Source organism: Saccopteryx leptura, chromosome 2 (genome assembly GCF_036850995.1).
Source record: "Saccopteryx leptura isolate mSacLep1 chromosome 2, mSacLep1_pri_phased_curated, whole genome shotgun sequence".
NCBI lineage: Eukaryota > Metazoa > Chordata > Mammalia > Chiroptera > Emballonuridae > Saccopteryx > Saccopteryx leptura.
In genome coordinates, this window is record NC_089504.1 from 76884372 (window position 1) to 76902903 (window position 18532).

General features: G+C 36.9%; 1 protein-coding gene across 9 annotated transcripts in view; it reads right to left on the reverse strand.

The window, feature by feature from the left end:
* BNC2 (basonuclin zinc finger protein 2) overlaps positions 1-18532 on the reverse strand; it is a 465978-nt gene that overhangs the window by 157700 nt on the left and 289746 nt on the right. For all 9 annotated transcript variants that reach the window (XM_066368216.1, XM_066368215.1, XM_066368213.1 and 6 more), the window contains one exon: positions 4164-4266. In XM_066368216.1, coding sequence (XP_066224313.1) covers positions 4164-4266 — 103 coding nt within the window. The remainder of the gene's footprint in view (positions 1-4163; positions 4267-18532) is intronic.

Below are 18532 nucleotides of genomic sequence, written 5' to 3' on the forward strand. Positions count from 1 at the left end.
AAACAAATTTTATTTTATTTTTAATTTTTATTTATTTATTCATTTTAGAGAGGAGAGGGAGAGACAGAGAGAGAGAGAGAGAAGGGGGGGAGGAGCTGGAAGCATCAACTCCCATATGTGCCTTGACCAGGCAAGCCCAGGGTTTCGAACCAGCGACCTCAGCATTTCCAGGTCGACGCTTTATACACTGCGCCACCACAGGTCAGGCCAGTACAATAGTTCTTAAACTTTCATTATGCTTTCAGTTTTTCACAAAGGCAACAAAGTCCTATTGGTAACACTTCTCTTTAGAAGCCAATTCCTCAAAGCAAATGATGAGTAGGGAGCGTTCTCCTGTCTACCCCACCCTTAACCACCACTGGGCACATCATGGTAATAATCGCTAATTCCTAAGACTTGGTAAAATCTTCCGGCTGAAGCTTTAATTCTGTGAATGGAAGAACTATTCTCTAGTACCGTGAGAAAGGGTCAAAATGCAACAAACTGAATTTTTACCAACATAAACATTTATGTCACCAGAAAAGAAGCTTGATATCTTATTTTGGTACATCTGAATCAAAACCAATGACAACTTGTAGGCTATGTTTTTTGTGTTTTTTTTTTTCCAAGACTCACTGATCATTCTTGGTGACCAAAGGAAAAGCATAGAAAAGACAATGCAAAACAGAAGAGGAAAAAATACAGTTGTTCAGAAAATTTAGTGGCAGTCAGTATGCTGAAAGTCCTCTATCCAAGAACTCAAAACAGAAATATGACAAAATTAGAAACTCTGGAATATTTCTGGTATACCAACTAAGCTATTATACACTATGGACATGAACATTTGATACCCCAAAACGCTTGTTTTAAATAAAGTGAAATACAATAAAGCCCTGCTTTCTATTATCAAAGTGCAAGAGCTGAAGTTCATTAATGGGGAAAAGGGCAGGAAATCCTTTATTAATTCAGTAGGAAATACCTATTTATATTCAAGGAACATTTTTTTTGGTTCCCCCTCATTCCCTTAAGTCAATGGTGCTAAAGATTTTAAGGAAGTAATTTGTGAATAGCACCAGGGCCCAGTGGGTAATTTTAAAACCCAGGTGTTATATAGTATGATAAATTAATCACCCACTCTCTTTAATTTTTTAAACCATCTTTCTCAAGATTTTTGTAAAGCTGCTAATGTCAACAATTCAAGCAGGTTTGAGAAGCAATTTGTAAAGTAATGAAGGGAGTGTGTGTGTGTGTATATATATATATAATGTACAATGATCCATGAAATTCAACATCTTATAAAGAAAAGAAAGATGCTACAAACAGGAGATACAGGGAGACATTTATTCAAAGTGGCCAAAAATTTTTTTAAAATCTCTTCTTTCTGTAGAGAACACCTGATTTTGGCATTGGGTTATTTTCCTATAGCAAACATAAACAACTTTTTTTTACAGGGCAATAAAAGTGGGGCACGTTCAGCTCTATGACGAAACACTTCTATAATATCTATCTTGGTCGTCTTCTTGCTGTTCCATCCACTTAAAATCACTCAATAGAAAACAAGAAGTCACTTCCTCCCTGTCCCACACATAGACACTATTATGTATGTGAGGCAGCCAGGAAGACTGCTACATTTCACCTCAGAGCAGAAGTAATTGGGGACATAATTTCAGGGGTTCTGTGCAGGGGAGAGAATGAAGCAATTAGTCAAAATGCCATGGACGAAAAGCGTGGGTGCTCTCATCCCACAGCCAACTCAGAAGCTAGATGCCAGCCCCTCACTGTCTTATTTGCCCATGAATGGGGGAAGAGTGGGATTTGTGTATCTGCATGCACATAGTTTGAACTGTATACAGGCAAGTCGACTTTGTGGGGTAGGGGTCCAGATAGTAGTGGTGGAGAGGGAAAATAAAATCTGAGAAACTCCAAAATTAATATCCCAGAATCATAGAATTTCTTATAACGCAGTAGGAAAAGCACAGTCTGATATAACAGAAATACCTTTTTCAAGTTTGGTGAAAAATTACATCCTTTAGAAAGCCTTAGAAAAAAGCATTGGCCAGGAGTTTATGTTGTTTAAGAAGAAAGAAATATTGTTTCCCCTATTACACTACTAATGTAATATGCACGTGGAAGTTGGGAGAGATAAAACAAACTGGTGACACAGTACATTTTATACTCACAAGGCTACCACGGTACATAGATGATGGTAACACAAGATGGCTTTGAAAAAACTGAGTGAGGAAATAAAAAGTCCTTTGTTTAATAGTTGACCTCCTTTTATTGCTGCTCCATTGTCCAGTTTGTTACTTGTAACATGTATTATTTATTTTAAAGGCTTCATATGTACTATATCTTTAATCCTCACAATAATCCTACAAAGTATTATTAAACATATTATTCATTAAAAAAGAAAGACGAGACATAGAGAGGTTGGCCTCTGCACCACTGGAGTTGCAGAGCCTGGACCCATCTCCGTGGTTCCTGACGGGCTTGGGACGTAAATTCTGTACCAGTTACCTAGTAAAGCAAGTATTTCCTCAGGTTACGTATGATATTTAGGAAGTGCTGTGTGCGCTAAACTGCATTCCCCTAAAATTCATAGATTGAAGCCTTAACCTCTAATACTTCAGAATGTAACTGTATTTGGAGACAGGGCCTTTAAAATTGTGGTTAAATTAAAATGATGATAGTAGAGTCATCCCTAACCTAACCTGACTGGTGTCCTTGTAAGAAAAAGGCACCCACAGAGGAAACACCAACTGAGGACACAGCAAGAAGGCAGCCATCTGCAAGCCAAGAGGAGAGTTCCCAGAATGAAACCAACCTTGACAACACCCTGATTCTGGACTTTTAGCATCCAGAAATTTCTGACATTGAAGTCTGTGGTATTTTGTTATGGCAGCCCTAACAAACTAATATCCGGACAGAGAAGAAACCATCAAACATATGAACAAACATAGACTGCAGAAGTCACAACAGCTCATCTGTTGTTCAAAGCTGGACTGAAGGTTGTTATAGATGTTGGCATTTAATTGAAGCAGTCAAGAGTCCTATCGCTGGGGACCCTGAAGGACTGCGGCTGTGTCTGCCAGGCACAGCCCTTCCAGTAAATTCTTCTCAAACACCTACGTCTACCTCTTCTCTCCCTCCCTCACAGAAACACAGCTGAAATGTCCCCATAAGGCCAACATGCAAGCCCAAACAAGCAAAGTACCTGACAAATTAAAAGCAGTTCAAGACATGGCCTGGTGTTACCTCAAATCTTGCTAGAATAACATGACATTTATAAAAATACAACCCACTGGATATTTGGCATGGTGTGGGAATGAAGAATATATCCACTTCAGCTCCAATACCCCAGGCTGTCAGAGAAAGCTAAAGCCAGAATTTCTTTTATAAACATTATCTATATTTTAAAATTCTATAGTCTAGAAAATGAAGAAAATAACTCTACTTATTTACAAGTTTCCTTTTGCCTAAATGTACAAAACATAAACCATATATAAAAACAAGTGAAATGCTTAGGGCACATGGAAGGAACAGCTCTGTGTGTCTGGAATAAAGCCTTGACACTTCAACCTTTGCCCTGGGTCACCCTCGCCCCCAACACTCATCCACACAGGGTTCACACACCATCAATGCTGGGTACCTCCATCCCAATGCAGACTGAAAGGGGTTATTTACAGATTATTTTCTCAGATGCCAGCTAAACAATGATCCCATTCACTTTGTCACCCAACTTACATCATACAAAATTTAATATCTGGGAGGATAATCTCAGCCCCTAACACATCTGACAAGGGTGAAGAGTCGTCAAAAAGATCTCCTCAAGCAAAAAAAGGATTTGCCAGCTTCCCTCTGAGGTCCAAGCCCTGAAAGGCCAACTGTGGTATGTTTGAGTTTCCATCCAGCCTGGTGCTTGCTGGCTGCTGCTATGTTCAGTCAGAATCCTATGGCCCAAATGTCCTATAAACATATCTCTCCATTCTGTTGAGAGCTGCTCACCTAAGCCTTACTTCTTGGAGCCAAAAAAATATTCTCATTGAGAGCTGCAGGATGAATGTTAACTGACACTTGGAGCCCAGCTGACCCCTCCCTTCTCCAGACCAGTGGCTGCTCTAAATAAACATGCACATTCACATGAACATATAAAGAATGGAAAGAAAGGTCCAGATTATCCTCACCATGTGCCACCCAGCCATGTTTACACTGGTCGCAAGTCCTCAGGTTAATCTTCCCCGGCTGAAAACATTCACACGTGCAGTTTACCAGTGTGCAACGGATGGCCTGAAAAATAAAGGAGGAAAAAAGCATCAGCAACTGTTCAGAGGAACTATATTTCTTCCACATTTTACTAAGTTACACCCACTTCCACTTTTAAAGTCTTCGTGTTGGCAAGGGCCTGGAGATTTTTTGTTACCATCAAATTCTCATATTAAAAAAATGTAAGAAAACAAGACTCATTCACAAAAAGAATATTTCAGACCATTTATATGTAATCTTTAAATTAGAAACTAAGAGTAGAATAAGAACAAAGGATTACTGGACCTGGCCTGTTGGCTCAGCAGTAGAGCATCAGCCTGGCATGTTAGATTCCTGGTCAGAGCAAAGAGTGTGACCATCTACTTCTCCACCACCACCACCCCTTTCTCCCTTCTCTCTCTCTTCCCCTCCTGCAGCCATGGCTTGGTTGAAGCAAGTTGGCCCCGGCACTGAGATGGCTCCATGGCCTCATCTCAGGTGCTAAAACAGCTCAGTTGCCAAGCAATGGAGGAACAACCCCAGATGAGCTGAGCATCGCCTCCTAGGGTGCTTGCCGAGGGGATCCTGGTTGGGGCACATGTGGGAGTGTGTCTCTCTGCCTCCCACTTCTCACTTAAGAAAAATAAAAAAAAAGAATAAAGGATTACTCACTCTACAAAATGCTGGATTTGTAACACGAGGATCCAAAAGAGAAAAAAAAAATATTGCTATTCTCACTTAAGTTTATCCATTTGGCAATAATGCAAAAAAATATATTCAAATATGATAGTGTTCAAGTGAAATACTGATATAAGTAAACCAAAGCATACAAATATTATTAGGATATTACTTTTCTTTTGCTCAGTTTCACCTACATACTTTGTTAATCTTTCAGAGATATTATGAAAGCCACTCCTATTGGCCCAATAAGTCCTAGTATACTGTATACTGTCCCAGTATTATCTATCACTTCCCAATTCCTTGTTTCCATCCCTCTGGAGATATTAATTCCACTTTCTTTTCTTTCTTTCTTTTTTTAGATGAGAGGGGGTGATTGGGGCAGCGCAGACTCCTGCATGCACCCTGACCAGGATCCACCCAGCCACCTCACCTGGGGCCAATGCTCAAAATGCTCAAATACTGAGTCATAGTGCCTGAGGCTCATGCGCTCCAAAGGAGGAGCTATCCTCAGTGCCCGGGACTGACGCTTGAACCAATCAAGCCACTGGCTGCAGGAGAGGAAGAGGGAGAGAAGGAGAAAAGGAGTTGGTGAGAAGCAGACGGTCACTTCCCCTGTGTGACCTGACTGGGAATAGAACCTGGGACATCCATACACCAGGCCAATGCTCTATCCACTGAGCCACCAGCCAGGGCCTATTAATTCCACTTTCATTCCTATTTTGAAAAATACAAAACAACCCTCCCTTTATTTTAATGGTGATGTAAGAAAATAACTCTAAATTTGTTTTAAGATCAGATGTAGAATAGGAGAAGCCATTTATGTGAACACTTTATATCTGGAACAGTCCAGCTTAGGAAACGGAAATCTTAGAAAACTGAAAAATATACTAAAAAATCTTTCATTTTTCAAAAGTACTTTTAAAAATCATCTCACCAGTTTATATTATAAAGTGAATCCATAGAAAATTAGCATAAATGAAGTATAACCTTTTTATGGATAAAAACCTATACTTCAGAATTGTGCTAAAGCTGACCTATGCTCCTAGACTACAGTTAATAAATTTATCGACTACATTTAGTTCTAATTTGCATGGAAATTCTGAAGACAGAAGGGATTTAGTCCAATCATTCACAGATTAACAATCTACTGTAACTACCTGAACTGCCAGGAAAAGATCTTTCTACAGCTTTATATGCAATCAATGATTACTGATTTGGGATGAGGGATGAGGGTGGGGGGTGGGAAGTGGGGGGCAGAGGCATGGGGCTACCTGAAACTGCAATTCTGTGCCTCAAGGCTATGCTCACCACACACCTCCAGAAGCTCATATTCCTGGAATAATTTGGATTTTTATATAAACTGTCTCATTTGTAATAGTATTTGAGATATCATTAATATGATTGGACAAAATTCCACACAGAGAATAAGAATGAACAGGCTTTTTACTGTTCCCTATGCTTTGGATCAGGCAAGCGTAAAATATTTTTCTTTCATTAATGAATATTAAGTCTGTATGTCCCTATTTGATTTCTGATGTTAAGAGTCCTCACTGAAGACTCCCTTCTTACTTCACCTCCATTCCTAACTTGCTCCTCTGTTACCACTAGGGAAATACTCAATCGTATAATCTGCTCGATATTTCAGGGTCTCTCTTCCGCTGTCAATAGTCCAATTATGTATTAGCTAGGTTGTAGTAAAACTTTGCTGTATGTATTAGTAATTAAAGGAATTAGTAATAAAAAATAGGGAAACCAAAGGAAATGCTGACTAAGCAAGAATAATATATATATTTATAGGTTATAAGGAGAAATGTTTCTCCCAAAATTTCTTATCTCAACGTCAGTAATTATTATATAAATACTAATTGAATAAAACACTACAATATCCCAGGTTAGAAATGTTGTAGCTTCTTAAAGAATATGATCATTAGTTAATGAACTCACAACTTGACTGAACTATGGTCAAAACAAAACAAAACAGTTTAGAGGACAGTGTTTTTATCAAAATCAAGGCCCTTTACAAAATATCCAAGTATAAATTCAAATATGGCAACTGAGTTGACATTAAATTATTTATATAATCTGAAGTGTTGTCACACTTCATACATACCTGTAAAATCTTTCATACATACCTGTAAAACCTTTCATACAGGCTTTAAAACATAAAACAGAACAAAAAAGTCTTGCATTACCAAAATTAAGGGATGACCAATAAAAAGAGATGATCTCTCAAGGACTACATGTTAAGTCAGGCACAAAAGACATACATATTCTAAATCATTAATTTCAAAATATTTAATTATTTTACAAAACTAACCCAGTTTTTCATGATGTTTAAAAGCACACTTTTTAATTTTAGCTAAATTCAGGACCTGAACGAATTAAGAGGTTGTGGAATTGCTATATTTTTATGTATATTTATCTATTCAATGGTTGAATCATTGATTCACTTACTCTTAACTAGTTTATGATTCAAATATTTTCTCTTCCTAAATAACTTTATACATCTGGCACATTTGGGAATTAAACTTCTCAGATCATCATCTTTCTTTATAAATTCTACTCTTTTTGTACCTAAACATACAAACATTGGAACACCTCAACTCCTTTTGTATATAAACACTTAAGTACTGGAATATCCATTTTGTATTTCTATGAATTCCAGAAGGTCTATTTGTTTTAAATCCAGATTTATATACACTACAATTATTCCTTAAGGGAATTATATATATTTAAACAATATGGTCTAAATAAATATTTTGAGTAAGAGAATATTGTGGCTTCAAAGGACGTTTTATTCTAAATTACATTTTTGAAACGACATAAAACTTTTGACATACTATTTATTCACAATAAAATATAACCAATGTGATCACTTGCCAACTCGCCCACACTTAAAAAAAATGAATTATCATAAAACTATCAAAGCCAGTTAAGCCTCAGAAAGGTACATGTTTTACATGGACACCGTTGGGAAGAACAGAAATGGATTAGCTTTCATATTTATGAGCACATTCATTTCTTCACTGAACTGCTACCCAATACACAGGGGTCCCACGTAGATTAGGATACTCGGGCTGTCAATCCCCAATGCCTCCAGGAGCTTGATGCATCAAGAGTGCCCTGTAATTCCACCCTCCATTCTTACATGACCAGCATTCCCAACTCCCCACAACCAACAACCATAATAAACTTTCTTAAGCCTGCTACTTAGTAAAAGTAATGATCCTTCTGCTTACCTTTAACATGGATTTCTTGAAAGAAAAATACATGCACCCGGCACCCAACTTCTTCTCCTTCCTCACCACCACCTACACTTTAATTTTGCAACCTGAATTCTGCAATTGAAACTGTTTTCTCCGAGAGGAGAAACATTCTCATCACATCTGGTCCCTTTTCTAGTCTCCTTGTCCTCTCAGACTTCGATGCAGCTTGCAGCACTAACTTTTCTGCATAGAGATCAACTATCCTAGTTTTTCTGGCAGCAACTTTTCACTCTCTCCACTGTAAATAAATACAGGTGTTTCCCATGACCAGGCTCTTCGCTCTTTAATTTGGCAATTCCATCCCCTCCTACAGCCTCAAATATCCTCACTATGCAAAAATCATCACTTTAGAGCCAAGTACTATGTTAAGTGGCAGGAAATAGATGGCAGAGTCCTTGTGCTCAAGGACTTTATAGTCCGAGTGTGTAGGCAGTAGGTTTAGGGGAGAGACCCTAAGAACAGAAGGAAATCCTTCAACAGGTCTGAGATGCACCATCTCTCCCTTTTTATTCCTTTCTGCTACCACAGGTATGATTTTTCAATTTATTTATAACAGTAAACTACTATCTGTTATTATTCATAATAGGTAGATTTACTGGATAAGCCATTTTTCTAAATCCTGTGATAAAAACTTTACAAACGTTAACTCTTAATTCTCAGGAAATACCATGATGTTGGTACTATTATCTTTATTTCACAAACAAGGAAACTGAGGTAGAGACGCTTACGCATCCCGCCTAAAGCTATTCAACTAGTCAAGTAACAGGAATCAGGCTAGGTCTGTGTGAGCTCTCCATCCCTCTGATAGGAAGTCTAGAGCTATAATCCCATTCGCAGTCAGGCAGCCATGGAGGAGAGCCCATCTACAGGCCCACCGTCAATCCCCACTGTGGATGTTAACTCCCACTCACTGCTCATCTGCCAGTTCCTACTCAGACAGAACTTCCATTCCCCAGGGAGTTTGCCCTCCTGTCCTAAGCAAGGCAAATTCTCCCTTAGCCTACTGTTTCATAAGGGATCTTTCTGTCATAGCACTTACCACAGTTGTAAATACTATATTAATAACTTATCTATAACCTATTGTAGATAAATATAACGTTATATGTATACACCTGTATGATTATTTGAGTAAGGTCTGTCTTCCCCTCTAAAATTTAAGTCCCATTTAGGGCAGGGCAACACACCTGTTGGGCAAATAACAGGTGCTGAAAAGGCACTTTAAAGAAATATTCTGTGCCCCTTTTCTCATCTGTAGAATGACAGGAACATTAACGTCACAACAGTGTCAAAGGACTTAAATGAAATAATGAATATAAAGCATGTGGCACTGTGCCAAGCAGTAGTAAAAGCTCAATAAATAGAAACCATTATGAAACACATACAATATTTGAGTTTTTTTCCTTATGGTTCTCCCCAATGTATTGTTTTTCCAACACCCTGTAAAATGATTAACAGATATTTAGTCTTAATTAATAAATGAACACTTTGACATACATGAAGACACATTATTCACATTACAATCGTCTACAATGGGTACAACAAGGATTACTGGTTTTAATACAGGGGTTCAGAAATGATTATATGGGTGTTACATGCCTCTTAAATGATAGAGTGGATTTCCCAATTAATAATCAGTTCATTTCTATTACTCATAGAAAAAGGAAGAAAACATATAATTAAAACCAGCATATTACAAATACATTCAAAAGTATGTCTCAAATACATAAAATAGGTCAATTTAACATAAAACCATTTAATTCTGTTTTGGTCAGTCACATTTTTATATTTGAATATTAAATAAGAATACATTTGAAAGTATTCTGGCTGAGTTTCAAAGCCCTACTCAAATAATAGATTCTGTTATCGCTACAACTGAAGTCTCTTTCACTTTATTATACTCGTAGCTGGCTTGAACTCTGCAAGTGTATGTGCATTGAACATCAATCTTCTCACCAAATGATATTTCTCAGGAAAGCACAGATTGATGCTTCAGCTAATATTTAGTGTACCTCAAAAAAGAACTATACACAGGCTAATTAATAAATCTCCTATTAGCTGTCCCTTATTTGGAAACACACAATTTACCTGACACAAAATAACAAAAGGCAAAAAAAAAAAAAAAAAAAAAAAAAAGCCACAGGGCAAATAGAAACATAAAACAGGAAACATTACTCTGAAGGAGCAATCATAGAAAGAAAACTGCCCCCCCCCCCCCACACACACACACACAGAAAACCCTACTAAAAATAAAACTAATTTCAGTTCTGGGTTTTGTCTTTCTAAAAAAAAAAAAAAAAAATAGGGAGCTCCCTTCAAGTGTTCATTATCCTTGGCCAAATCTCCCATATGTAACTAAAAATCCTGCTTAAATCCACTTTCTTCTGGTTCATTTCTCGGGAGGATACCAAGATTTACAACTTGGATTATGAAATTTTACTTGAGTCATTTTTAAATGTTTAATAGTTAAGTACATGACCTGCATTAAAACGAAAGTATAGAAAAAGTTAATCATTAATATAGCATCTATTCTGTTCCATCAGTTTCTACTATAAACTTAGGTGGTATAATCCACGTGTATAATTTAATTGGCTATAATGAGTATCAGTGACAAGATTCACTGTTTTCTGTTTTAACAAGAACAAAATGCCTTAATAAATTAAATTTTCTACTTTGTAAGTCACATGTGGGTATCATAAATATGGAGAATTGGCCAACTGTCCATGCATGCTGTCAAAAGTCAAATGAACCTTTTTAATGGGTAGGACACTCTCCTTCAAAGATTTCTAATAATATATAAAGAAATAAAAACATGGAAAGCTAACTGTTTTGGGACTGTCACAGAATACACTGGAGTAGTTACAAAGTAATAGCTATCAAGAATTATGAATAAAGAGAGTGATCTGGTACGTGACCAAAAAGATACACAGAGATTAGCAGGACTTCCACACACATTTATACATCTTGTGTGTGAGCATCTAAGATGGTAATTCAAGTAGTGCCACAAAGATTTTTTTTTTTAAGATTTTATTTATTCATTTTAGACAGGAGAGAGAGAGAGAGAGAGAAAGAGAGAGAGAAAGAGAGAAGGGGGAGGAGCAGGAAGCATCAACTTCCCTATGTGCCTTGACCAGGCAAGCCCAGGACTTTGAACCAGTGACCTCAGCATTCCAGGTCAATGCTCCATCCATTGCATCATCATAGGTAAGGCCAAGATTCTAAAGCACTTACATGATAGTAACTGTGATGAAGTCAAAACAGCTCCCTGTATAATATCAGGACAGTTTTTTTTTCCTTTCCATTTTCACAGGGCTGGTACATAAAACTAATTGGAAAGATACAACTTCCAAAAGTATTAGTTTGAGTGCTGGCTAAGACTTGAAACACCTATATGATACGGCCTTGGTAGAATTCAGTGTCTTAAATTTGGCCAAGTCACAATTAATCTCGAGCAAAGAAATTTTTTTTCTTTCTTTTTTATTTTTTTTATTTTTCTGAAGTTGGAAACAGGGAGGCAGTCAGACAGACTCCCACATGTGCCCAACCGGGATCCACCCGGCATGCCCACTAGGGGGCGATGCTCTGCCCATCTGGGGCGTTGCTCTGTTGCAACCAGGGCCATTCTAGTGCCTGATGCAGAGGCCATGGAGCCATCCTCAGCGCCCAGGCCAACTTTGCTCCAATGGAGCCTTGGATGTGGGAGGGGAAGAGAGAGACAGAAAGGAAAGAGAGGGGGAGGGGTGGAGAAGCAGATGGGCGCTTCTCCTGTGTGCCCTGGCCGGGAATCGAACCTGGGACTCCTGCACGCCAGGCTGACACTCTACCACTGAGCCAACTGGCCAGGGCCTCTCTTTTTTTTCATGGTGAACGGATTCTGAGCTTACTTATTACCAAAATGAACTACATGACCACATGACAAACTTTTACTTGATTATAAAACTCATATATGATGGAAGTAAAAGTATATCCACCTATTGTGTTATAGGATTTTGCAATTAGGTATGTAAACAAGATAAGAATATGCGAGTTGAACAGATATAGAGCATTAATCAAAAGGCCCACAGTTGCAAATATTCAAATAAGCTTTCTAACTTTTAAAACCTAAGAAGTCTTATCTAACTCTGACCATGAGACTATTAGTATAAATTCATAGTTGTAGCAAGGTGGGTATTTTTTCTGTATTTATACAAAGAAATGTATAAATCTGAATGTCAATGGACAATGTTCACAAGAAGTAATATCAGTAATTATAAAGTGTACTGTAAAAAGGCTCATAGAATGTTAAACAATATAAATGTCACTACTCATAAAATAACATTAATAACAGCAAATAAACCTAACCAAGCTGTAGCACAGTGGATAGAGCATTGGACTGGGATGCAGAGGACCCAGGTTCGAAATCCCAAGGTTGTCGGCTTGAGCGCAGGCTCATCCGGCTTGAGCACAAGATCACCAGCTTGAGCACAAGATCACCAGCTTGAGCACGGGGTCAGTGGCTTGAGTGTAAAATCATTGACATGACCTCATGGTTACTGGCTCGAGCCCAAAGGTTGCTGGCTTAAAGTCCAAAGTTGCTGGCTTGAGCAAGGCATCACTCACTCTGCTATAATCCCCCCAGTCAAGGCATGTATGAGAAAGCAATCAATGAACAACTAAGGAGTCAGAACAAAGAATTAATGCTTCTCATCTCTCTCCCTTCCTGTCTGTCTGTTCCTATCTGCCCCTCCCATCTTTCTCTCTGTCACAAAAAAAAAAAAAAGCCAGTCACAGAAGACCATATATTATACGATTACATTCATATGAAACATTCACAACACAGAAATCTGTAAAGATAAAAAACAAGTAGTGACTACTTTGGGTTTATGGGCAGGGGAGGGGGAGAGTAGCTAAAGTGTTCCTTTTCGAGGTGATGAAAACACTGCAGAAGTGACTGTGATGTCAGTTGCATACAACTGTGAACACACTGAAATCCACTGAATTGTATACTTTAAACAGGCAGAATGTATGGCATATGAGCTGTATCTCAATAAACCTGTTTAAAAGCAGGGAGAGCAAAACTCCCTGCATCACCTATTTCTTTTAGTGGTGTTAAGTCATTTAATTCGTACAATATTATTCCTCAGGAGACATAATGTGGCATAATATCCATTTTTAACCTGGTAGATCTTTAATATATTTATACAAATGCTAAATAAGTGAATAAACAGAAGGTAAACAAACAAAAGAATTTCACTGAGGCTTAAATTTGAAAATCCCTTCTACTTTGAAAATGTTAAAACCTAATATATCCATTTAAAAACTGAAAATTATTTTAAAAATATGTTGTTACCTTTCTATCAGGAAAACCCCTAATACCTTTTTAAAATTTGAGGGGAGAGACTCTCACAGTTATAATGCTCAGCATATTAATATCAAGATTCTAAAAAGGTCTTCTCTAAGAGAATGTTTCAAATTGACAGTGGTGAATTCTGTCACATACACTAGCAAAAATATAATATTTCTTAGTTTACTCTGATGAAAAAAATTACATCAGCAAAAGTGAAGAAATGAATTTGGTTTTGGAGGGGACAAAGAGAGAAAACTATCAACTTTTGTATAGATGTTTATATATGAGTATGAATGTTTCTGTGACTATGTGTGTGAATATGTAAATACAAATAGGGAGAAAGGGACATACACATAGACACATAAATTTTTACAGACATAGATCCAATGAGCATCTGTAGTCATTATCTTATGACCACAGCCTACTATCAATCGACATGAGGAAGACCCCATTTAAATAATTTAGGAGTTCAGCGTAAAAATCAACAGCGGGATATAGCCAATTATATAAGGAAAATACCCATGCTTCTATGGCATCAAAGCATATGCAGGCTTTGGAGTACGCGTACTGTGTTTTTCCCCCCAATTAAATTAGGCCTATGGTAATACAAGCTATTTTGTTAGGCAGTTAGTAATATTAGAGAAACAGGAAATGAAAACGCATCTCAATTTGGGCAGAAAGATTTTATTTTCTTACCTAACAGTTAACAATTAATATATTCCATTTATTGACTGTATGTTTACAAATTTTACAGACTATTTGGGCAGCTGTGCTAACATAACTAGAAAGGAAATACTCTTTCCATGAACATACCTATCATCTAATTGAAAATAAGGGGTTAGCTCGCTATAAAAAATAACCACATTTCAACTAATCAGTCTACAGTTACCAGAATGCACAACTTTATATGAGGAGGCAAAATACCTCTAGTATCATATGAATGCTAAGTAATATTTATCTCATTTCACCTGAATGTTGAATCAGCAAATTTTGTATTCCATTGATATACATTTTATTCGTTTTCACTAATGCAATTTGAAAGGTGGTAATGTGATTACATTTCTCCGTGGCATTTATGAAAACAATTACTAATATAATATGATAGGGAAGACATTAATAAGGAAGGGATTTATAATGAGATGCAATAAGCTTTATAAACCTTTAAGCACTTTACAAAGAAATACTCTTCATGAACAAGAAGAAAGACAAGATAAAGCTTAAATTCTGGTAATATTTTTGAAGCAGCCCCAATCTAGGAAAGAATGATTTGCATGATGATACAAACACTGGTGTCTAAGCAGAGGTGTGCAGGAGTAACCCAAGCGTTGTCCCATGTAGCGCCAAATGTAAGACATCATCCCAAACCAATGATGCCTCTCCTTCCCAAACAGACAGCATGGGAAGGACTCCTTTTAGGAGGAAGTCCCTCTAAATCTTTATCCTCTATAAAAGAAACCAGCCACATGATTTCAAATGCCAAAACAATAATCAGTCCATTTACTAAGCAAGAGTGAAAGGTGAATAACCTTTTTAAACTTAATTTACTCCTCTTAGCTTTATAAAAAGAATTTACCCCAGTGAGGCAACAAGAGACACAAGCTGTTGCACTTTAGAATATATCTTTTCAAATGACCACTCTGATTACCCAGGCCAATCGAGGCAGTCTTTGTGAGACTAATAATACCCATTTGTACAGTGCTACGAAGCTTGCATAATACTTCAAATACATTCTTGTATTTAATCATCAAAATCCCCCAAATTAGAGACTTTTCAAACAGCAGAAAATGAGGCTCTGAGATGTCCTTAAATGGCCACAGCTAGTAATCCAGGGCTCTGTCCGCTCTGCCTGCATATGAGAGTTAAGAAGCTGAATAATCCCCCTTGTTACCCTCCTCCACAGTGAGATTTCCTCTGATATTTTTTAGTTCCAATAGGAGTTTAAGACCAAATAGGAGATGTAGACAAAACTATACACAAAGGGAGAGGAGTGGGTGAAGGTTTAAGCTATTTGAAAAGATAGGAAAACTGCTAGGTAAGCAGTTAATTTACACTAGAATTTTCTACAAAGCGGTACATTTTTAGACAGAGAAAGGGACTCCGAACAGCTTTCTATGGAGTCAGTCTCTAAATGGTTATATCAAGGAAGTCCAAAATCCGAAAAAAGTGAGACAAAGTAGTCCCAAGAACACTTGATTTATTTTACATTATCTTACTTCTACCTGTCTGGGACTGCCCGTTAGTAGCATACCTCAACAAACATTTTAACACTTACTATTGTGCATATAACTGTGTGTCATGATTATGTCAGATATGAAAGAATATGTTTTTGTTGTCCAAGAGCAGACACCACCTCAGGAATCATACCCATTACAAATAATAATAATGATATGATGAACAGTCTATATGCCCTCTTATACGTTATTTATGTTAGGTCATAGATTCCCCAGAGGTCTGTGCTGAGACCTGGACTAGCTTCATTAGAGTGTCATATAAATCACTAAAGGCACATCTTGATTTTACCACTGGCTAGAGTCACTGAAATTTTCCAAGGAAAATCTCTCAGGTAATACATTTTTAAAAAACACAAATATAATATTATCATTTCTTCTAAAAGGTGGTTTTCTTAAATTCAAACGGCTATATTCAAATGCTCAGAGAAAGCCCACAAATTTCTATGGAAGCTACAAGCATCTGAGGATAAAATGTGCCCTTGGGTGTTGAAAAAACATTATTCTCTTTTTTCTTTTAAGGATTAGTAGGTTTAAAAGACAAAGAGAGACATACATTTATAGAAAAAGACAGCAAGGAACAGACCATCTAGCTGCTAACAAATGCTTCAACATCACTAGCAAACGGGAGAGACCTATGTGCAGTGGCTGTCAGGAACTCCAAGCTAACTCTTGAAAATTAAGAAATAAATAGAAAACCTTGTGGAAAAAGAGGGAGTCTTCCAGAACAATGTTAATGTCATCGTGGGCATGTGGACTGGGTTCACATGTGTGTCAGCTGAATCAACATAATGGGTTATAACAGCTTCGAAGCAGATAATATGGTCCATTGGGTCAATAATCCGTGAACTAAGAAGGATTTACTTGATAGACTATAAATGGTTCATAAGAACTTAAGAATCACTCCATCAGATCAAAAATCCAATTTTCATATGGTGCCTTTCTACAAATTAACCAAAAGAAAGTAATAGCTCTGAAGGACTTCAAGGTCTATCAGTTTAAAATTTACTTTTTAAAGAACAGTGTAGAGGAGGAAGAAAGAATTAAATGTGTGTCTATGTGTCTCTCTCTCCCTCTCCCCCACCCCCAACCTATTTTAAGGGGAAAAATATATTTTATGATGGAAAGCTAATATAACACAGAAAGTATTCAAGGGGATTTTCATATTTTCCTATGGGTGCTTGAATGTATAGATCCAAACAAATGAAACACACACACTGACACATTCTCTTATTTTCTCTCTCTCCTCACTCTTCTCTCTCTCTCATTTGTCTCCACATACCTACATACCATATGATCAAGTAAATCACAGAAGTATTTCAAGGACAGCAACTAAAAATAATGATTTATATTTTAATTTTGCTTCTTTATATGGTTTGTACTGTGGGTCTGCTGTGTGAGGCAACAGAGAATTTGGGACAGCGCACAGTTACTGGAAAATTTTCATCTTCACAAATGAAAAGAAATAGGCAAAAGAAACTACAAAAGGTAAACAGTGAAAACTATAATATGTTTTCAACATCTAAGAGAGAGGAGAGAGGGTCAGCTCCTTGGATGGCTCAACTTATATAGCCAGTGTTTATAGGTAACTACAATTTCTGCCCAATTTAGAATACAGAAAAATAGCAACCTTTATCCTATATTTGTGGACTTCGTTGCATATTCACATGTCTATAGATGACAGTGGTTTTAGATTAATTTTTTTTAATATAAGCTTATCTATATGAAAAACTATATACTAAGTTTGTGGCAATAAAGAAAAGCAGAGGAAAATGCTCCAAAAACATAACGGGCTGTAATTAGAATTCTTAACAAGAAAGAATTCCTTTATTGGGGGAAAAAATGTGATCTATCACATCTCTCTCAAAATGCTATTAGCCTCTCTTCATCATGAGGACAACAGGAATCTTTTCCTTTTATGAGAGTATAACACTGAATAAAATAATAGGTGTTCTTATATCAAAGTATGCTAGCTATTGACATAAGCTTGGTCCTCTAACTGTTACACAACGGAAAGAAAAATTCCAATAATTCTGAAATAGAAAGATAAAACTTTTCACCATTGCTATGGCCATGTACTATTATATGTATCTGCTTATTTTTAAAAAGAGCCTTATTGGTGCTCTCTGAAGGATTTTCTTTTATACATAACTTTATCCTATAATTTTGTCCCTATTGGGCATGCTGCCTAAATTTAAACACAAACAGTCAAGCAATGAAGAAACATTAACACATTTACTGTGAACAAAAACTCCCAGTTGTACAGTGAAATTTTAATACATTTCAACTTATCTCTTTTACTAATGGGGAGAGTACAAACCCTGCAGGAATTCGCTCTGCAAACTGGTAATTACAGTAGACTCACTTTTTTTTTTTTATAATGCATATGTATAGTCAGACACAAAAAACCCTGGCTGCCCTTTTGATGTAAGTTACAATAGGAATGTTTTAAAAATTATGAAAATCTACAGCGATTCTAAAGGAATGTATTATTTCATGGAAAACTGTCCTTTAACTCTGTGTATGGACACAAATAGACATAGATGTAGATATCTGCTTTACACTCACTCCAGAAGGCACAAGCTTTATCAGCATGTGCTCTTATGTAACTTTTCCCATAATCGAACTGTGCAGAATAAATTCATTCCTTTTCGTACAAAGCTCAATGTGATTTTGACTATCATAATTTGTCTATCACATAAAGATGATCTTCTTTCATTCCATGCCTGATTTTTCTACTTTGTTCCCTCTAGTTATCAGGGATTTAAATCTATATATTGAGATCTCATCTCACAGAATCTCTTCATTAAATA